The sequence below is a fragment of the Protopterus annectens genome, chromosome 9.part0, assembly GCF_019279795.1.
Source record: "Protopterus annectens isolate FY-2018-M chromosome 9.part0, PAN1.0, whole genome shotgun sequence".
Taxonomy (NCBI): domain Eukaryota; kingdom Metazoa; phylum Chordata; order Ceratodontiformes; family Protopteridae; genus Protopterus; species Protopterus annectens.
In genome coordinates this window covers 736,596,642-736,619,412 of record NC_056743.1, presented here as the reverse complement: position 1 = coordinate 736,619,412, position 22,771 = coordinate 736,596,642, and the positions used below count along the sequence as shown (strand labels likewise).

At 38.5% G+C, this 22,771-nt stretch overlaps 1 protein-coding gene across 1 annotated transcript in view; it reads right to left on the bottom strand.

Annotated features, from left to right (window-relative positions):
• Positions 1-19,236, bottom strand: part of LIN7B (lin-7 homolog B, crumbs cell polarity complex component) — a 192,329-nt gene extending 173,093 nt beyond the window's left edge. The window contains exon 1 of the mRNA XM_044083360.1: positions 19,164-19,236. Within this exon, the coding sequence (XP_043939295.1) occupies positions 19,164-19,200 (37 nt within the window). The 5' untranslated portion in view covers positions 19,201-19,236. The remainder of the gene's footprint in view (positions 1-19,163) is intronic.
• Positions 19,237-22,771: the final 3,535 nt, after the last annotated feature.

The following is a 22,771-nucleotide window of genomic DNA, read 5'->3' as shown; positions in this document are numbered from 1 at the left end:
GCCAGAGTCCCTTTGTGTTGGCCTGGATTTCTGAGAAGTAGATGCCAAACAGGAGAGGACCCAGGACCGAACCCTGTGGGACTCCACTCGTGACTGGTCAGCAGTCTGACTTGGTGTCCACTATTTTCGCACTGTGGGTTCTATCTGTGAGCCAACCCACCAAGTGATATAGGGGTTGATGCCTAGTTTTGTCCAAAACTAGCATTTTTAACGCACCCCTCCTACTTAGCATTCACTTATTTGGACAGTTATGTGAGAAAAGCATGAGGGAATGGTGTTATAATAACAGAAAACTCAAATTTTACAACCTTACTCTTGAGGAGAGGGAACTGTTATATAAACTGGCCAGTGATAGACGTCTGCACATCATGAAACCTGATAAAGGTGGGGGAGTGGTCATACTAGACTAACATTGTTATTCCTCCAAAATATTTGCTTATTTACATAATGGAACATTTTTATTGAGATTTCATGGAACAAAATCAACATTGCTTACCATGCTATTGATTTGATTTTGGAGGACATTTTTGTGACATTTCATTTACCTATGACCACTAGGGAATTTTTAGTAGAGAAGAAGCTTAGGATTCCAACAATTTCTGGAATTCCTAAGATCCATAAGTCAATATCTGCCCCCCCACACACACACTTAAGACCCATTGTAACTCCTGCTGGGTCTAAAATGGAACCTTTGGCCAAATATGTTGACTTTAAGCTTAAATCATTAACAATGGATAAGCAACATATACTAAAGGAGTCTTGGCATTTTCTTGAGATTATATCTAAAGCCATGTTTTTGCCTGAGGCCCTCTTTGTTACAATAGGCATTAAATACGTATTGTCTGTCATCCCCCATGGGGAGGGGTTGAACTAGTTTCATCAAGCTATGGTAAGGAGCACAGATGTTAGAGTGATCCTCCAGTGTATGGAGCTTGTGCTAACTAACAACTTTGTATATTATGAAGGTGAATATTACAACCACAGATGTTAGAGTGATCCTCCAGTGTATGGAGCTTGTGCTAACTAACAACTTTGTATATTATGAAGGTGAATATTACAACCAACATTGAGGTGTGGCCATGAGGGCAGCTTTAGCTCCCACATGTGCCAACATGGTTTTGTGGCTCTGGGAGACCTCAATGATTTTATGTTCACCTCTTTTTTCTATGATTGGAATTTATCTCAGGTACCTGGATGATATATTTATTTTATAGAAGGGCAGTTCAGAGGAACTGAATGCAGAACCTGCAAACAGTAGAGATTTATTTTCAAAGGGGGCAGTTGTTTTTCTGTGGAAGGTTTTCCTAGATTGACTACAGTCAAGAGCAGATTTGACTGCAATACTAAGAGTGTTGTATATATATAGCCTTCTATCTTGTCCAGCATTCTATGTAGGAAAACTATTGGACCTTTGCGGACAAGAATCTATGAGCACATGTATGCAATTGGTAAAACCAACTCTTGTAATGCCCTTTACAAGCATTTTTGGTGTGCAAGGATTTTAAGAAATTTGGCTTTACCATTTTAGAAAAGGTGGAATGCCTGGAAAGGGGTGGTGATTGGGAAACCTTTGTTGAGAAGAGGGACCTTCACTGGCAACTTTTATTAAACGCCACTGCCTCACCAGGTATTAATGACTTAATTTTCAAAATAGGTTTGATAGATATTAAGTCAGACTGCCTGTCATAGGACTCCTATAATCATACTTTTCGAAAATGTTTTTAAATAGTTCAATTAATCATATAAGCTATTTCATGTGTTTACTGTTTCTAATTCTTAACGCATCTGCTATTATATTTTGTTATACAATATTTACTTTTATAGTTAATGTTGCTGGTGTTTAGCATGCATATATATTTTATGCAGGAAGTTTGGGAATAGTACTCAATATTTTAATGTGTGTATACCTTTACATTTTTGCCAGTGTTTTGGGGCACCTTTTTTTAATTGTATAAATGGAAGAAAGTAGAGATCACAATGTTCCTTTTGAAGTTCCTTTTCAAATGGAAAGAAAGCGCTCAAACCTTTGTGTGATTAAAGACTCTGCTGTGTTCTGGTGCAATTTTTTTTATTTTTATTTGAGTAAGTATGCTGATAGTGGTTTGGGGTATTACAGAACTACAAATGATAAGGGACTGTAGTCCATGGAGTACTGTGATTATATTCTGAACACAGCAGAACATGACAGCTTGCTATATACATTTCTGACATCAGAAAAGAGCAAACAACTTCCACTATGCATCTTTTGGAGCTTTAATGCTATGGTCTCTCACTGCACCACTCATGCAGCCACTACAGAACAGTGCTGGAAGCATGTGAGAGCTTTGAAAGTTGTAATGCTCTTCAGCTGCTATAAAAAAGTGTGGCAAAAAAAAAAGTGTGGGAGAATGATGTGTCAAACAGCTTATAATGCTGTTGGCTAATCAGACATACATAATCTAATTCCATTGTTTGCATGGCAATGCAAAGTGTGTTACAGCTTTCCAAGTTGTAAAATTGTTTGCATAGTTATACCTTTTTTTTCTGTAACTGATTCTGTACAAGGGCAACTAATGCTCCATGCACTAAAAGGAGTTATGATAGGCTTTTTCCTGATCATAGCCACGTAGTTATGTGTTCTTAAAATGAATGTCAAGATTCACCTCCTGAGCCTTATTTCACTCAGTTCTTATACTGAATTTCTAGCCATACATTTTTGACCATATAACAAGTTGGTTATGAGCAGAGAAATACTCTCTATTAACAGTTTTAAGGAAGAACACAACTGAGATGAATAATGATGAAATGAATTATATTATTATACAGACACTTACACTGAGGCCAAAGTAACACGTATAGCACTGATAATGTTAATGTCTATTCAATTAGCATGTTTTGTATAGAGGAGGATTTAATCCTTGATAAAAGTGTTAAAATGCAAGGTCAGGAGTGGGTATCAATGACAACTTTTTCTAAATGGGAATTAAATTATAAATTTATTTTCAGATGTTATCTGTGAGAAATATGTAACATGGTGAGTAAAGAACGTAACTTTGATGTTGAAAATGTGATCCAAACCTGAATTTAAGTAGTTGATTCACAAGCAAGAAGGATAGTTAAAGACCTGGATGACCAATCACTTTCATTCATGCTTCTTGTGCATAATCAAATTATTAAGTATCTGTGTTATTAAGGTAGAAAATTTGTGAAGTAAAATAGAAAAGATAAGTGTTGAGAATCTTAAATCTAAACCTGGCAAAATCAGACTGATCTAATGTAAAAAAAAAAGCATTGCTTTAGATTGCCTTATATTTAAAAAAGATGAAGGAAGGCTGCATGAGGTTGTATGTGTAAACTGTAATGAAATTAATTTTAGCCTTCTATTCAGTAGTAAATGGAAGTAGAACAGAAAGGTTTGTCGTGTCTTCTTTTGGTTATGGCTTGAGACAGGCATAACAAAATGGGTTTGAAGGAAGCAGAGATATGAGATAGGCTGACAGTAAAAGTCATGCATGCTTGAAGAGGGTGACTGTGAGTGTTACACTGAGTGGTACATTTGATTAAATATCATGATGATGAGAATGGTGCCTCCTCAGGTGAGGTCACCTGAGACTTGGAAGGTGCCTGTTTAGTGTTGTATACATATATGTGTGAACTAGCAAAGAAAACTCTAAACAACAATCATCAAACAATAGACTGCAGCCCCAGGTTTAACTCCAGGAACTGTGTTGTTGCCACTTGTGTAGTGCAGGTGGCTGCTTTTGTGACTACTGTCATGCCTTGTTAAAATCTGTTACAGTCAGGTAGAGTGCATACCTGAGGGGCAACAGCTGCAAACCTTCTCCCTCTTAGCTCACCCCCACCCCTTTCATCAGTTTCACTGTTGATACATTTTGCTTAACTTATTTGTTTTATATTAAGGTATTTAGCCCCTCTCAACAGAGTCATAGCTTTCAGTCCCTCCCCCTCAATACTTATTCTTCACTAATTACATACTACCTGCTTGTCTCTCCATTTTCAGCCAGCATAGGGCACCCCTGAGTTACCTGCTCACTCAGATTACCTTACTGTTTGTTTCCTTCCTCATGTGCTTTCTTCTTGCAGGGTCAACCCGCTCGGTTTGCCCTTGCTATGCTTGGGCTCACTCTGCTCCCCTACCCCACCCCCATTCCCACCCACCCATACTTTCATTTCCTTTATACTTCTCTCCTCTCCACCCCCTTCATTTCTGACCAATCCCCTCCCTCTCCCATGTAGCTTAATCCCCTCCTACCATACTTCATTTCATATATCCTCCCCTAATCTCCTCCTCTCAAATCTGCCTTAGTCCCCTTCTCTATCAATCACCTATCTCTCTTTAAACCTTCTACACCTTGCTACTCTTACTAACATTCACCCAACTCTTCTCTACAATGTCACCTCACCACCTACTTATCCCCTCCCTCCTCCTACTAGCTCTATCTACTTCATACCATATACCTCTGCATTACATAGCATCAACACCAACTATCTCAAACAGCCATCACCATTATAGCTACCGTCACACAATTCTAATCTCTCACCTATTTTCCATCTCTCTTACCGCTTACTATTCAATTAAGACATATCCTAATGTTTCACTTTCCACATTTACAAAACCTATAACTCCATATACAAGTGGCCTACTCTTTACAGATTGATTTCACTGCTGCATCCACCCCAACCCTGGGCCATCCATCACCACCTCTTACAAGCAAACCCCCCCCACCTCAACCCCTTCAACAACATCCCATATCCACAATCCAGGTCCTAAATCCCTATTCTCTCTCTAAATATCCAAAGCATTGTTAACAAAACCACAGACTTGCACTCATGGATTGACCTCAACTCCCCCCACATCTTAACCCTCTCAGAAACCTGGTTAAAACCCCACATCTCTAACTCAGAAATCCTTCCCCCAGGCTACAATATCTTCCATGCAGACAGAGCAAATAAAAGAGGTGGGGGTGTTGCTATCCTGTACTCCAACCAACTTACTCTCCACTCTCACTTTCCATACCTAGCTTTGCGCCTGTTGAAATACTAATAGTAAACTGTCACCTTAGCCCCTATAAAAAATTGCTATTGTATCCATCTACAGCCCCCCCAGGGGACAACATCCCTATCCTTGAAAACTTTCTCTCTTGACACACCCTAAACGTTACTTACAAAACCATTATACTTGGTGACATAAATATAGATTGGGCCACTCTTTCTTCCTCATTTCCTTCTCATAGTCTCAATCTGTATGGCTTCTTTCTTCCTCATCGCCTTCTCATAGTCTCAATCTGTATGGCTTCCACCAACTAATATCTTCCCCTACCAGGCACAACAGAAGCTCTACTTCAGGATATATAATAGACTGGGTCCTTACTTCTGACCCTTGTCTCTACCATAACCCCGGCATTCTCACTAACTCTCTAAGTGACCATTCCCCTATTTATATCCATATATACTCCCAACACTCTTCCAGAGAACACCTTTACAGAGAATGCTGTGATCTGACTCACTTCAATCCAGACAACTTCATCTCCATTTTGTCCAACATAAACTGGTCCTTCCTTAAAAACCTCCCCCTTAATGATGCCGTATCCTCTTTCAATACTCTATTTCTAGATGTACTAAGTCCATGGCACCTTCCAGGAAAATCAGGGTAAAATCAAAATGTGCTCCCTGGTTAACTAAGCAAACACGCTCTATCATGCATCTGAGGGATGCTGCCTGGAAAACTTGGGCCAGAAATAAAACTCCTCCCTTACTCCAAAGCTACAAGGAACTTAGAAAAAGGTGTAAAAAACTAGTTATTAGAGAAAAAAAACATTCTTTGCCTCTAACCAAAATATCCCACATAACAACCCTAAAAAATGTTGGTCTACCATAAATAATATCCTCCACCCTGGTAATCCTCCTACCCCCAATCTGTTCCCTCTCAATACTGCCTCATAGACTGCTGCTATTTTAAATAATTATTTTATTGAAACAATCCAAAAACTAATTCCAAATAGCTCTACTGTCTCCTCCCTACCTTTACATCCCAGTCCTTCTTCCTCCAATACATTATCCCTACAACCAGTTCCCATTGCCTTTATCAAATCCCAACTAAAACATAAGCCCTGCTCTCCCTCTGTTGACAATCTACCCTGTCTCTGTCCTTATTAATTGTTCTATTACTGAATCGCTTGTCCCAGATGTATGGAAATTCTATACAATGCCTCTTCACAAAGGAGGAAACTCCACTGAGCCATCCAACTATCGTTCCAGTGCTATACTATCCCCCATTTCCAAAATTCTAGAAAAGTGTGTGCACACTCAGCTACTTAAACACCTGCTATCTAATAAGCTTCTTACCTCCACCCAACATGGCTTCAGACCCCACCACAGTACATCAACAGCTCTACACTCATTCACCCAAACAGTTGCAGAAGCCCGTGACAACAACCTACTAGTTTTCTGCTTATTCCTCAACCTCTCCAAAGAATTTGATACTGTCTCTCACTCTAAACTGATAACTAAACTCTCTGACCTTCATTTCTCCACCCCCTCTTTAAGCTGGTTTTCTAGCTACTTATCTAGTAGAAAACAATCTATAAGCTGGAAAACTGTCACCTCCCCATTTCTTCCTGTTAACACCGGTGTCCTTCAAGGTTCTATATTGGGTCCTCTCTTGTTCAATATTTTTACTAATAGTTTATGCTCTGCTACCAACCTCTCCACACTTTTACAATATGCTGATGACTCAGCTGTTATTACCACTGCCCACAGCATCCCAGAACTCCTTGCTCTTACCCAAGCCACTTTTACATCCATCGAAACCTGGCTCACTGATAATCAACTAATTCTAAATCAAAAAAAAAACTAAACTTCTACTTTTCCTTCCTAAAACACTGGCAACACACAAATCCACTTTCTCTATTACCTCCCTCAACAATACCACTATCAGACCAGAACCCCATACTAAATTACTTGGTGTTATAATTGATGATGAATTAAAATTCAACATACATATCCATCATTGCATAAAAAAAAAAAACACCAGAAACTTGGTCTCCTGTACCGTAACCACAGACTGCTTTCACCCTCCACCAAACCCTCACTGGTCCTGGCACTCCTATTACCCTGTCTTTTGTATGCAGCTCCAGTTTTTACTAACCTTCAGTCTTCACTAACTAAATCTAAACTAGAGCAAACATACAATAAAATTGCTAGATTTGCCTCTTATCTCCCTTAAAAATCCTACCACTGCCTCGCCCTTAAATCATTACAATACCCTGAATTCCCTAAACAATTGTTTCTTTCTCAACTGCATATCACACACTCAGTTCTTTATAATCCCACTTCCTGTCCCTCCATCTCTAATATTGTATCTCTATATAACACCTGACATCAAGTTCATGCATCTGACAAACATCTTCTTGACATTTACAAACCGTCAAAAAATATTGGTAAGTCCATATATAAATACTCTGTAGCTCACTCCCTGGAACTCCCTTCCACTTAAAATAAGAAGTATCCCCCATAAGTTCCATTTCAAACTACAACTCAAACACTACCTTCTTAAGACCTGGTCCTGCCCTTGCCAAGGTCCTACCTGATCTTTAACTGATATCTTTCTAAATGATTACTCTAAGTTTTTCTCTCTTTTTATCTGCCTTTCTTTCTTGCTCTTCTTTACAGAATATCTACAATCAGGTTTTTGTAAATATTCCTACTCAGGGATTATCCTGCCGCTATTGTATTGGATTTTTTGAAATGTTTATATAAATATATTGTCTTTGTTGATTTTATTTTATGTAAATGTTTCTTGTCAATATTACTGTTGTAATGATTAGTCTTTGTATTAATTACTGTTTTTTGACATGTCTGTAATTAGAGCTTTTCTCTTTGAGTCTCCACTGAAAATGGGCCTTTGGCTCAGTTGGATCAACCCGGTTTGCAAATGACATAAATAAATAAACTACAAAATGCAGCAGAAAGATTTATTATACCGTAATAAATGGGTACTCTGGAATGGTATATCACTAAAACAGGAAATTGATAAATATAAAACAGTAAGATTTGAATATCTTAATTGGGAGCATCCAAGAATCCAGGATGTGGAGTTCAGCATTAAGTTGCCATGAACTATTATTCTGGGCACTGAACTGCTTCACAATTACTGAGGAATGGATATAGTGTAAACTTGAAAGGAAGCACTGAAAAAAGTGTTAGGCTCACAAAATAGGTATAATAGGGTACCACAGGGTACTTAAGTGTGTCAGAACTAGATGAGTACCTCAAGTAAAATGTGGGATAACTTAACTGTGGTCATTTTCACTCTAAGGTGTGCAGCAACAAAAACTGCAGAAATATTGCACACAGTTATCAGGACCAGGCAAGATAAAGTTGGGAATCTAAAGTGTTGTGTTGCATAAAGCTGACAGAGCAGATTGTGCAGCAATTCAGTTTTACAGAAGGCTAATTAGTGTACAACGTTGTTATAATCATCAGCTTCAGATGTGACTAGATAAGATGATGAATATTATACCAGTGGAAGGGCCAGGGGTAAATAGTATAATTAGATTAAGATGTTGCACCACAGTACTTTTGTTACCATTCTTTTTACAATGACGGAGCTTAAAGATTAGGATTTTAAAATTTGTATCTAGTGTAATATTGTTGTTAATGTCACACTTGTATATGGATTTAATTAAGATCATATGATAACACTAATTTCACTGGGAAGTCAGTAAAGGTAAATTGTGTTAAAAAGAAAAACAGTTACCCTTCTTTGGCACAGATGTTACTGTGCCCATGTTTTCCCAAAATATTTTAGTGGCCACTTTCAAAATGTCTTCTGAGGGAGAACTACCCATGATGTTTAAGATGTGAAACAGGAGGCCTGCTGTAATCTCGGAAGAGGAAAGGGATGGGATGGGATCTGCAGGCCAATCCCACATCTCCACTACATCATTTACAAACGGCTGCTGAATTTTAGTACTTCTGAAGAGAAAGGTGGGTAGCTGTCCTTTTCTTTGTCAATGTCTTCTGTGGAATGGCCTAAAGGAGGTTCAATGTGCTCTGTTTTAGCCAAAGCTTTCCTAGACCTTTTCATCGATGGGTCAGTGTCAAAGGACTGGAAATCCCTCTTCTGTAATGGAATTATGGGTCACTTGGAAAACTCTTAGGCTGTGGAATAGGCGAGGGTTGATAATGAACCTGCTATTAGCAGGAATCTTGCCTAAATGTCTCCCTCATGAGGTGAAATGCACAATAAAAAAATGCTTGGAAGAGGTCCTGTGTCAGGATCTATGCCAGGGTCACTGACAGCAGTTGAAAAGATGCCAGAACAACCAGCATCTGTGTGGGGATCCTAGAGGCCCAGCACCAGAATGCCAGCAATGCTGAGACTGGGAATGCTGCAGCTGAAAATATCTGTCCTTGCTATATCTATATATATATATATATATATATATATATATATATATATATATATATATATATGGATCTACCTGAGTAGATCGACATTTTAAAAGAGCGAAAACGACTTCACCGATGCCAGAAGATCGACAAGGCAGAAGACCGACGGAGGAAGACACCGACGCTGAGAACACTGTGATGGGGAAAGGATGTGTAAGTATGCGGTAGTGACGGACGTTAGGGTGCGAGTAAGGTAAGTGTGCGATGTTGGCGGTGTGTAGGGGTAGGGGTGGGATAAGTGAGTTAGGGTTAGGGCGCGGGTTGGGTGAGTGTGCGAGTAAGGTAAGTGTGCGATGTTGGCGGTGTGTAGGGGTAGGGGTGGGATAAGTGAGTTAGGGCGCGGGTTGGGTGAGTGTGCGAGTAAGGTAAGTGTGCGATGTTGGCGGTGTGTAGGGGTAGGGGTGGGATAAGTGAGCTAGGGTTAGGGCGCGGGTTGGGTGAGTGTGTGAATAAGGTAAGTGTGCGATGTTGGCGGTGTGTAGGGGTAGGGGTGGGATAAGTGAGTTAGGGTTAGGGCGCGGGTTGGGTGAGTGTGCGATAGTGACGGACCTTAGGGTAAGGGTTTGGGTTAGGGTTGTAGATAGTTGTGTATGTATGGGTTAGTGTTGGTTCGTAAGGATTGTGGTGTGCTTGTGTTGTGTGTGTGGGTTTTGGATAGGGGATTTGATTTGTTTGTTGGTATGATGTGTCGAGTGTATGAGGTGTCGTGTTTGTGAACTGTCGTGTTTGTGAACTGTCGATCTTCTGGCGTCGGTGAAGTCGTTTTCGCTCTTTTAAAATGTCGATCTACTCAGGTAGATCCATTTATTTATATACATATATAGGTGTTGGCACTTAGAAATCTGGTGCCAGGTTTAATGCAGGGAAAAATTATATCAAAGGAGTCAACACTGGTAGAACCATTACAGGAACTGACATTAGAGCAGGTACAACAGCCAGTGATGGAGCCACTAGCCCAGACACACCAGAGATATGGAAAAGAATGCTCCTGGCCGGAAAACAAGGTTCCCTCATGCACGGACTCTGAGGGGGCGCAGGATAACACCTTAGACCACCTGGTCTGAAAAAAATGAACAGAGTTTCCAACAGCTTGCTATAATCAGTATTTTGGGAAACTAGGGAATAGAGAAAAAGATCATGGTGTTTCGAGCTTTGAAATGTCAGGAGGTGCCTCAACAGTCATTACACCTTGGAGAAACTCAGTGAACAATTACAGCTGGAATTTTTGCAGTATTTCCAGAAGAGAAAAGACCCTTTAAAAACAGGATGGCACAATAACAGAGGATAATAAGCAGAGGCTGCCACCATACTGACAAAAAGTATAACATGAGAGGCAAGAGAGGTTTTGGAAAAAAAAACTTTGACTTTTTATTAGGAAGGGTAGAAGTCAGAGAACCCTGCATTGTTAAACTGGAGCAAGAAATCACATGCTAGTGAGTCTGACATTCTGCTTGTATGGTGGAAAAATATGTAGACACTAAAGACTTGAAGTATTTGGCACATACAGCATACAGTTTGGTTAAATCCCAAACAAATGGGGCAGCCAGAAATCTTATGGGTTTCTCCAAAGGACAAGAACTCTGCCATTAGGCAGCTAAAATGCCCAACCATAAATTCACTTTCTAAACAAAGGAGATAATGTTGAGAGGAAGGGCAGGCCCAGACCCAGCAGTGCAGAAAGTACAAAAGTATGAATTCTGACAGAAAAATCATCAAAATGTGGATCCTTGTGTCAATAAAGAAAGAGTAAAGGAGAAAAGAAAATGCACTTCTCTCATAGAAACACTTGGATTCACAAACTTAATTTTTTTCACAAAGGTAATTTTGAGCTATTTTCTTCTGGCCATCATCATAGAGTGATGAAGAAAACCAGAGAATGAGTGAAGAGTAATGCATGACAGGAAAAGGGAGAGTCCCAGATGGTCTTATTTATTTATTGCATTTGTTGACCGGGAAAGTCCACTGGGCCTGGAGGAGCCCATTTTCAGTGGAGGTCCAGGGAGAAAAGCTCCACATTATTACATACAATTAACAAAATAAAACATTGTAGATACATGAATAAAACAAATGTAATACTATATACAATTAATTGGATCAGTTGTTGATATATAAAAATGTACAAACAGTAGAAAAGATAAGACAATTTGCTGAGATGACATTCCAATAATATGTAGAAAATACATAATATTTTTTTTTTATCTTGAGAGTTTTTATCTGCTGTGCTGAATGCTCTTAACACGTAGTATCTGTGCTAAAATTTACAGAAGATGGATGTCTTCTTAGAACAGTAAACATTTAATGTTTTAGTTTAGCCTTACAGATCCAGTAGTCTCTGTAGTTATTACGTTCAAACTCACTGGTTGAAGGCCCATCAGAAATTCAAATTCTCTTTTCGGGAAACAGACTAATTACCAAAGTCAGTTTAGCCCTGTTTGAAGAAACCAGAAGACTCCATTTAAAAAAAACAAAACAAAAAAAAACAATAATATGGAAGTCTTAAAAGCTGTACAGCATACAGAGGTACTCTAGCAATTATGTTTCTGGTGCAAAGCTCAGATGTAATTAAAATTAAATTTAATTTCATTTTGAGCAAACTGGTCTGTTTATAGTTAGCACCCACATTATTCCCTGACCTCAGCTGTATGTGTAAACTAGTTTCTGTCCTGCTGTGATATGCTGTAAAACATGTACATTTCTATGTGCTGCGCTGCTTTGAAATGAAAGAGAGAAAGAAAAAGAAAGAGCTGAGTGCAAATTTGGTTCTAACTATTACTTCAATGTGGCAGGAGGTAGGATGCTACTGAAATCTGAGATGTACTTTTCCTCTTCGCATAACTATGAATAAATGCATAAAAAAATAAAAGAGGCATTCTCTGTAACAGGTTGCAAAGTATCTTAAGCAGTAAAATTGGCACCATTGTCATCACAAAGAATGGGTAAATAGTTAACAGGGATTAACTGTTCTGATTCTGACTTGAACAAAGATGTCTCTATATTTAAAGAGGATGAGAAGATGACAGAGGCAATTAAACAAGTCAGGAAAATATACCAAGATGTTGGGGTGACAGATTAAGATGACAAAATGCCATTGGTGTAATGGAAGGGGAATACACTGCTTTGCAGGTCAGCTGAAGCTAAATGTTAACTAAAGACTGTACATTATGCAATACAGACAAAAGCTGTTACAGATCAATGATTCTGTGACTAGAGCATGAACTTTTAACATTGAAATGCCAGTTTGCTTAAACTAAGAGGCATTAGGCAAAATGTGGCAAGGCAGACAAATGATACAAGCAAGTTGCAATCTAAATCCAGAAAAATAAATCTTGAGCACAATGTTGTAAGCTGCAAACTTATACTAACCCTAAACCAAGTCACAAGAAAAGATTGAAGTCACATACCAACACTGTGGATAACACTGAGCATACTGAAGGGAATCCATGCATATTACTGATCTCAAAGCAAGCTGCGATAAAACAAACATAACCTTGGATATGTCACTGCAGTTACCAGGAGATAGTACACAACTTGGCTGAAAACTGATTCCGGGGCAGCACGGAAAACACTTTTGAGTATGCACATTCAAGCAACTATATGGCTCCTCAGTACATGCACTAGGATACATAACACCTGGTGCGTGAAATGAAACTAATATCATACAATCATGATGTGAGATTCCTCATCTTGAAGCCATAATTGCTTCATGATGTAACAAGAATAGAGGGATAGATGCTTAGTTTAATCTTGTGATTATACTAGGTCCAGCAACAACTGGTTTACCACAAATAATCTGGTACAACTCTCAGCAATTAATGCCATTTAAGATTCACAAGAAATTATCAATGGGGAACTAAGGAGAATAAATGCATGCCAATCAAAGGCATACCCGGCCTAAAGGAGGCATATCCAATCCCGCCTGCCAATCAAAGCATACCCAGCCTAAAGGAGGCATATCCAATCCCGCCTGCCAATCAAAGACATACCCGGCCTAAAGGAGGCATATCCAATGCCGCCTGACAATCAAAAACATACCCGGCCTAAAGGAGGCATATCCAATCCCGCCTGACAATCAAAAACATACCCGGCCTAAAGGAGGCATATCCAATCCAGCCTGCCAATCAAAGACACAGCCGGCCTAAAGGAGGCATATCCAATCCCACCTGACAATCAAAGACATACCCGGCCTAAAGGAGGCATATCCAATCCCGCCTGCCAATCAAAGGCATACCAGGCCTAAAGGAGGCATATCCAATCCCGCCTGCCAATCAAAGACATACCCGGCCTAAAGGAGGCATATCCAATGCCGTCTGACAAAAAGCAGTAGCTTCAATGGAATGATTACTCTCATCCTAAAGTCAGATGCAAAAACATTCATTGACCCATAATGAAAATTTAGCACGCATCAAGAAAAACCTGCAGTTACAGCGAAATAAACTTGTCAAACTCTGTTTTCTAGAGAGCAAGGCATAAGAATTGGTGGTTTTGCAATGCATTTAGCACCAAAATAAAATGTTTTCTACGCATATGCCTGGATCCTCAGAAATTAGCTGCCACTCTAAAAAGATGTTTACAGAGGATTCCAATTGTCAGTTAGCTAAATTTGATGTAAAAGCAGTGTACTGGTAACATTAATGAAGCTTTTCTCCCCACGCCTCTGTTGAAAAATGGGCACTTCCCAGTTGGTCTTTCCCGATCAACAAAACAAATAAATAAGTAATATATCAAACCAACAAAGCTTCTAAACTGGACATAATACTTATACATCTGGTAAAAAACTTAGTGACTATTTCCTATGCTAACTGTGACAAAGGGTTTTGTGCAACAGCACCCACTTTCCAGGCTTTTCTGAAGGTTTTTGACGACAAACATATAGCTCAAAACGTTGATGACTGTGTGCATAGGTTCATAGGTAGATACTAGGCATGTGGTTAAAAAAAGCATTGCTGAGACTAACCCAATTTTCCCACTTGCCCCAGAGCAGAATCAAACCCTGGACTACAGGAAGCAGGGCATCAACAACTCATAGCCTTAATCCTCTACAATAACTGCCAGACACATGCTGGAAAAGTCCCAAACCACCTATCACAGTGAAAACAAACAGCGGCACAGTAGAATGCATTCTTTACTACATACCAAACAAATACATGGGTGCCACAAGGATCCATTTTGTAATCCTTCCTGTACTCGGTGTATACAAATAAGAGTCATCTGTACACAGAAGAAACCCAGCTTAGTCACTATGCACAATTCTGCAGTGACACACAATACACACTTTTCAGTCAGATTTGGCTCATGTATAAATTGAATTAACAACAGTAAGTTGTGTCTGGTGACAAGATAAAAAATCATCAAGTATGAAAAGCACTCATGATGGATGTGACACAGGTACCTGTAGTACCATCACAGTGACCTCAGCCAACACTGAACAAGGTGCTACTTACATACCAGGACAGGACCTTTTCATTAGGAAACAAATTTATAACACTTTCCTGAAACTACAAAATTGTTGCCGTGTACAGAATTAAACATTTTCCCACACTAGAAAACACAGGCACTAGTTCAAGCTTGTCTGGTACCCAGAAGTAAATATTGTACACTGACTATGGGGATTCAGCATAAGTACCTGGCTAGCAGAATGGACAATGCCTATGAAAGAATTGCTCGATTTATAGGTAGCCTTCCCTCTTCAAAAACCACAATGACGCCTTAATACAAAGATATGCCAGATGACTTTTAAAAATAGGATTCTGTACCAACAACTAATGGTCACATTTAAAATACTCCATACTGTTTTGGCACTGATCAACTAATCCTAATACCTTGGCACAACCCACATATAGAACTCAGATACTGATGAACTCATCTTAATACCTTGGCACAAGCCACATACCAAACTTGGATACTGATCAACTCATCCAAATACCCTGGGACAAGCCACATATAGAACTCTGATATTAATCAACTCATCCTAATACCCTGGCACAAACCACATATAGAACTCAGATACTGATGAACTTATCCTAATACCCTGGCACAAGTCACATACCGAACTTGGATACTGATCAACTCATCCTAATACCCAGGGACAAGCCACATATAGAACTCAGATACTGATCAACTCATCCTAATACACTGTGATAAGCCACATATAGAACTCGGATACTGATCAACTCATCCTAATACCCTGGCACAAGCCACATATAGAACTCAGATGACTATCTGATAGTCAGCAGTTAAATGCACACCAAAAACTAATTCCAGGATTAAAGACAAGGCCCCTAATTTCTTCCTACCTGTAACCAGAAGTAAGTTCTGTCTTGCAATGAGCGTGAGAGAAACTGAATTAATTTACGATTGCACTGAAAAGTCTTTATCTTTAAACCACAGTATGTCAAAAATGCATTGAGTCAGGGTAACAGTTAATAAAATATTTTTGTTTAATGGCATGTGGCTACTACATACCATGATTTCCTGTTATATTATCAAAGCAAGCTTTACAATATGATCAAGTAACTTCTTTCTGATCCATCAACAGATATTATGTCCTTGTTCCTAAATGTATCACTGCAATTGCAGTTACTTAACATTTCACTAGAAATGTGCTTAGCATTCTCAACATGTATGTCTTTTTCCAAGAACTATTCTTTTGTCTGCCTGACTTGTGTGCAAGGAAAAAAAGATAAAATACTTTTGCTATTAGGCTATTAGATTTTTTTGTCTGTCTGCCAGATGAACAATCTGCTACTGGCTAGTACCTCTTCTTTGACCTCTGGTTGCCTTTATCTGGCCTGGTGTAATTTCTCTGGACTTCAGATCAACTTTACTAGCAGAACAAGGTATACTCAGCAGTAATGAGGAGGCAGACAATAGAGAGCCCTCTAATTGCAGCACTATTCAAATTGTCATATTCACTTTACAATATAGCCCACAAGTCACCCATTTGGTACTTAACTTGGCTTAAATGGGCATCAACAATAGTGACACCTCCTGTGGTGGTGGTAGTCGTGAGAGCTAAAACCATCTCTTCTGTTGCTTTACATATCAGTGGTATAGACTTTTGTGGTTATCTCTGCACTAAACATGTAGCGTTGCTACATATAGCTAAATAGGTTGTAGTGTACATATACTGCACACATGCATGTGTTTAATTAGGCTGCAATACTGCAACTCACAAAGGAAAATCTATTTTTTCCATGCAAGGAGAATATGGTCTAAGACAAATGGCTTAAAAAATATAAAGTGATTTCCAACTTAATTTGAACCATTTACAGTAACTATCACCAGTACTTAAATATCACCACACTAAGTAAAACTCACGACCAAATTTCTGAATATACTTTTAATAAAAATTGTCATTAACTCTTTACATTTTTGGTTTTGTGCTCATTTCCTACCCCAAAGTCAAAACCCTCTGTGGAGGACAAAATAAGTCTCCGTGCAAATGCTATCCAACTAGATCCTTGATTTCAAAAGAAGTTATAAACCACTTTACATTTTGTGAGACATTTGTCTCGGACCATAATCCATGCTGATGATCGAGGTTACTAGGAAGGAAAGAATTCTTGCTGGCCTGATAGCACAAAAGCAGAATGCTCATGTGTTCCACTAGTGACATGGTTTCAATTAACATTTTAGGGCCAGGAGAAATGAGTTAAGGGGCAATTACTCCAACTGACTTCCCCTTAGTACATTCATACTAGGTGGGTTTTCTAAAAGTTAAGACAACTGTGGACCATTACTAACATGTACATGTGTATATGTATGTATGTGTTTGCATGTGCTCATTGACTTGACACACCAAACCCCATACAGCCTAGACAAAGGGGTAGTACAATGTGGAGACCCCACCCAGTTATCTGCACAGTACCACTAAAGCTCAGTTCTCTCACCACATCCTGCCCAGTATTTATGGGGAAACATATGGGCAGAGCAATGGATATTCAGAACAGTGATAGTAAACATGATGTCAACAGTGGGGACGGAAATATAAAAAAAAAATAAAATAAACTTTAAAAAGGAGAAGAGTTCTATACCTGAAAAGTACTGCTACTGCTTTAACTGAAATCTAAATGCCCCACGGGTGTAACAGACTGTTACAATACAGTCAAAAAATAATGAGACTATGGCAATTTGGTATCCAGTGAGAATGGCAAACTCTGAAACAAAACTCAAATAACAGGATAAGCTTTCAGTGTTTTATATTCTCTCTGTTGACACTAAGTTTCTGACACAAGATTCATTCAAAAGACAATGATGCTGGGAAATGTTGAAGGCAAAAGAAGGGAACAGCACAGACAAAAGTGGATAGACAGCATTACTAAAGTATTGAACACGAATTTGCAAGATCCTTAAAGACATTTTTGATAGACAGGCCGAACATACTAAAGTCTTTGAGGTGATGAGTTGGTTAGACTAAATTACTAAACAGCAATAACTACCCGTGAGGGTCAGCTTTCCAGCTGAGGAGACTGAATTAGTGGATATGACCTTGCTCCCTGTGACTTCATCACAAAGAAAATCAATAAGTCCATAAATAAGTTCTACAAAAAGTGAATGACACGGCCTAGTACACTAGCAGACTGGGAGGGTAATGGGAGGTCATTCAGACAAAAGGGATATACATGCTTTACATGCAAAATATTTATACAGAGATATATTGCAATATTATAAGCATGGTATTAAATCATGTTAAGAGTAATATAAACTATACAAAAAGTAAAAGTCTAAATGGTAATCCCTCCCATTACAGTACAACTTTCATTAAAAAAATTCTCCAATGTAAGAATTTTATAAAATGCAAACTGCAGTAAATAAAACTCAATTATTTTAAACAGAGCAAATTATTTAAACATATTAATACAAAACTGGGAAGAAATGCATCTCATAAAAACATGCGCCTTGTCATTTAAACTTCACTTCATGGAAGGATACATGCTTCGAATCTTTTGATTTTCTTCCACTCTCTATTGCAGACACAGTGTTTTTTTATCTCATTAACAGTCATCGCAAATAATGCCAGGTAAATTTACTTACTCTCCAATCCAGGAGTTTAGCAAAATGTGGTCCTTCAAAATAACAAAAAGCTGTAGTCCTTGAAATCAGCTACTTAAGCGTCTACATCTTTAGGCCACAATTCGCTGCTTATCACATTTCTATTTTTTTTTTCCAGAATAAAAAAGCAATTAGCAGAACGCACTCTAGATCTTCTGAGTATGCATGCCCCTTTCCTTCAAGACTGAATCTTTGCATAATTTGCTCTTTTCCAATGGCTTACTACATGCAACAGTCTTGACAGTACATGTTCTCTCAAATTATTTCTACTGTGGCAATCAATCTTTTAACATTGTAGCTAAAATACTTTAAGATTTAAGTGAACATGTGTATGTATGTTTGTGTGTGTAGCATTGCATTCTTTTTCTGTCTCAATAAACAGGCTTGCCTACTGTAGCAAGGACACACTTTCCCTTTTACGCTCTATCTGTTTGCATTTTTTTATCATTTCTTAGTGTAGCATCAAGAATGCTGTGGTTTTGCATGCTACAGACATCTATGTCACTGCATCAGAAAGCCATGCAGAATGATTTTAATCACTCACCATCATAAGGTTTCTTAATAAAAAAAAATTACAGTTATGTTACAGTAAGCTCGGTATTTATTTGGCATGCTTTGCACAGAGAGATAAATAGTGGTAGTGCAAATTGTCACTTTACCTCTCTCCAGCCCTAAAGGCTCTGTCAATGCTGCCATCTTCAAGGGAAAGCAAGGTCAGGTGATTGCAAGTCCTGAACCATGTGACTCCTGGTGCGCATCAGGGGTGGGGGAAGGAATAGTTCTGCAGTAATCCACAGGCATACAGCTGCTACTTAGTGCAGTTATTCCTTCTCAAACCGTTTCTTTTCAGTTCAGTAAATGAATAGCAGCAATGGAAATAAATAAAAAAAAATCTGGAGTAAAATAGTTTACAAAAGTCAAAGCTTTACGAAGCAGGTTTGCTTATTTAATTCTTGTTCAGTATTTTGACTGTTGTCATCTACAGTTTACGTATTCTAAACCACTGAGATGATTTAATTTGATCAGCACATTGAGCCTGTGTTTATCCCATCCTGCATAGTTTGCTGTCATGTTAAAAGCATGGGTGAGAACCAAGTATTCTGTTTAAATACTACAAGTGAACACTGTTAAGAAATAACTGCTCCTCCATAAAACAAACCAACCAACAAATGGCATAAATATCTTTCATGCAAATTCCAGTGATTTAATATATGTTAATGTTTACATTTGGGTGATACTATATTTCCTAGGTTGTTAAGACAGTTCCATATCGTGTCCCTGTCATTTAAGCTGTACAAGAGTAAAAGGAAAACAAGCTGAACAAAATATCTTTCAGAAAATCTTAACTACCTTACCACACTTTTTTAGGCACTTAATTTCACTTTCAGTTCGTGCTTCTTTTTTTTTTCTTTTTAATTTTAGCACAATGATATACACACCTGCCTGTATTTCAAAGGTTGGATATATGGCAAAACAAAACACGGTATGCCAACCTTTTGCCCAGTAGGAACTAAAGTGCTAAAAGAAAACTAAGGGTGTTCAACCGTTTCCAACCTAACCCTCACTAGCATGCTCACGCACACACCTACACAAAACAACAAAGTGCTGTAGTGTTATACATGTACTGGACTATTATGAATCATGATACCCTAGATGAAGAAACTATATGTCTCATACCTGCTCTGTAACACCACCATGCTTCAATCTGTGAGTGCCTTATTGTTTGTATAATACGGTGCTTACTACCTACTTAAAAATGAATGCATGAATGAAAAATAATTAAAAAAGTGTTTATGAAAGATTATACTGTGACACTATATGGTGAGGTGGAAGCAGACATTAGTGAAACCGAGGCCTGCAGCCCTATAGGATGCTGTTTATTTCTTAATGGGCTGCTGCTAATATTACCACTTCAGGGCTCAACAGCTCACTGCCATTTTCCCCACCTTCTATTTCAGGGTAACTTACATGTCTCTTTTGCACATAACCATATCTGGCCTTAGGCATAGGCCAACTAGGCAGCCGCCTAGGGCGTCACTCTAGCAGGGGTGCTTTTCCAGTATTTGTTTGGTGTAAGCAGATCAGGATGGGGGGCACCGCGCACATAACATCATTATCTCCACCATTTAGCTAAAATGTATTTATTTATTTATATTTTACATTTGTTTACCGGGAAAGTCCAACTGGACACAAGTCCTTTTTCAGTGGAGGCCCGGGGAGAAAAGCTCCACATAATGGAAAAGTAAAAATTTACATATATAGGAAAATAACAATATGCACACAATTACAGAGCAATAGTAAAGTCTAAACATTTACATATATAAGAAAAATTGCAAAATGCATTCACTTATAGAACAATAACAGAGTAACAGTTCTAGTCAGTATATATAACATGTGCATACAGTAGTCAAACTTCTATTTGCTATTTACAATCAGCTAACTTATACTACTGTTACAATTCACTGGATAAGTGAGTTATTTTCATAGCATGAAACATGAGAGAGTTTACAGACAGTCCTGGAAACATTGGACTGAGAAGGAAATAGTTGCGTTTGGGTTTTTAGTGCAAGCTGATGTTTATCCAGGGGTATTGCATGAACATATCTACGATTTCAAGATTTTAATAAAATATCTGTTATAAGCCGCGGTGGTACAGCGTTAGTGTTGGTGACTCACAGCAAGAGGTTCTCCTGTTCGATTCTTGGCTGAAGTGCCTTCTGTGTGGAGTCTGCATGTCCTCCTCGCAGTCGAGTGGCCTCCGAAAGACATGCATGAATGGGCGTGCCTTCGCTGAAGGTTGGGTGTCAGGCTGGCAGCTCAGCACCATAAAAAAAATCTACTGCCAATCATTAACGGACCGGAGATCCACTGTGGCGACCCCTAACCAGGAAAAGCCGAAAAGACAAACAACAAATAAAATATCTGTTATGCAGTATTATACTCATATACATAGACCTAACTATATAGCTGTACACATTTTTACATTTCAAGTTATTGTAGAGTCTGAAATTCAATGTCCCTGCAATGTTAGTGTCTTTTAAACATTCAACTTTTTTTGGTCATGAATTTATCAAGGGATCTTTCTAACATGTTTCATCATGAGTCAGTTTCACAAGTGGCAGTCCAAACAAAACCAGTTTCTTGGTTTTGTTCCAAGCCACTTGTTTGAGCCTGTAGTCACTATGAAACATACTCACTTCTGATGTTGCAAAATCAGAAGGCTATGGGTTTTATTAAATATAAACAGAGCTGTCATCTGACTGAGATGGTAGCACCTTAGATACACCCAACGTAGTTGTCAAAAAGAATAGGGATTCCTTAGTTTTAATAAAATCATATATAGCAATGAATCATGTACAGAGAAAAGATAAATGCTGAAAAGCACGCCTCATTATATGACCATACAGAGTTTTACAATGTCTTCATTTTTTGTGCTACATTACTGTATCTTCCCAACCATACTTTTTAAACCACTGTAACAAAACTGTATATATCACATCTCTCCTGTCATTCACACATAAAATAGCTAGAAATTTTTAAACCAAGACTATTTAGTCCCGCCACTTAATGCTGTCATTCTTCCCTAAATCTCTTTATTCTGTTGCATTTCTACCCCTCTATAGCCTTCTATAATACAGATTCTTTAAGAATATTGCTTCCCTTTCATCTTTGCTTCCATACATATTTTACAGTGGACTAAATACCAGCAGAAATTCCACATCCCTGATGTCTTACTAACCCTTTTCCTCCTTACACCATTCTGTGTTCCAGATGTGTTCCCTTCTCAGCACAATTCTAAACAATAATGCTGCACACCTCATTGTACCATTCTGCCTTTACTTATTCAACTCTTCCACCTTCCGTTCCCTAAAAACCCAACAACTGTCATATCAGTTATTACCCTTATTACATACTTAGCCATTTCAGAGATCCAAGCCTCTCAACATCTTCAATATTTCAAACGTTCATAAGTCTTTCCTTTCCTTGTATCCTTTGCTGTAACATAGAACACTAGGTTTGAGGATCTGTGATAAATAAAAGGGTAAGTCATATTAAGTTCCCTTTCTTCTTCAGTCGATATTCCCTGATTTCTGAGGGTCAGAACATGAACCCTATATAGCCCTAAAATATTCCTTTTGGTTCCTATACTTTCTACTACATTGTACCTAGCTCTTAATATGTGTCTCTCATACCTCTCAGCTGTCCACATTACCACAGAATGTCCAGATTTTTCCCCATATTTTTGGTCTACTCATCTTAAAATCGG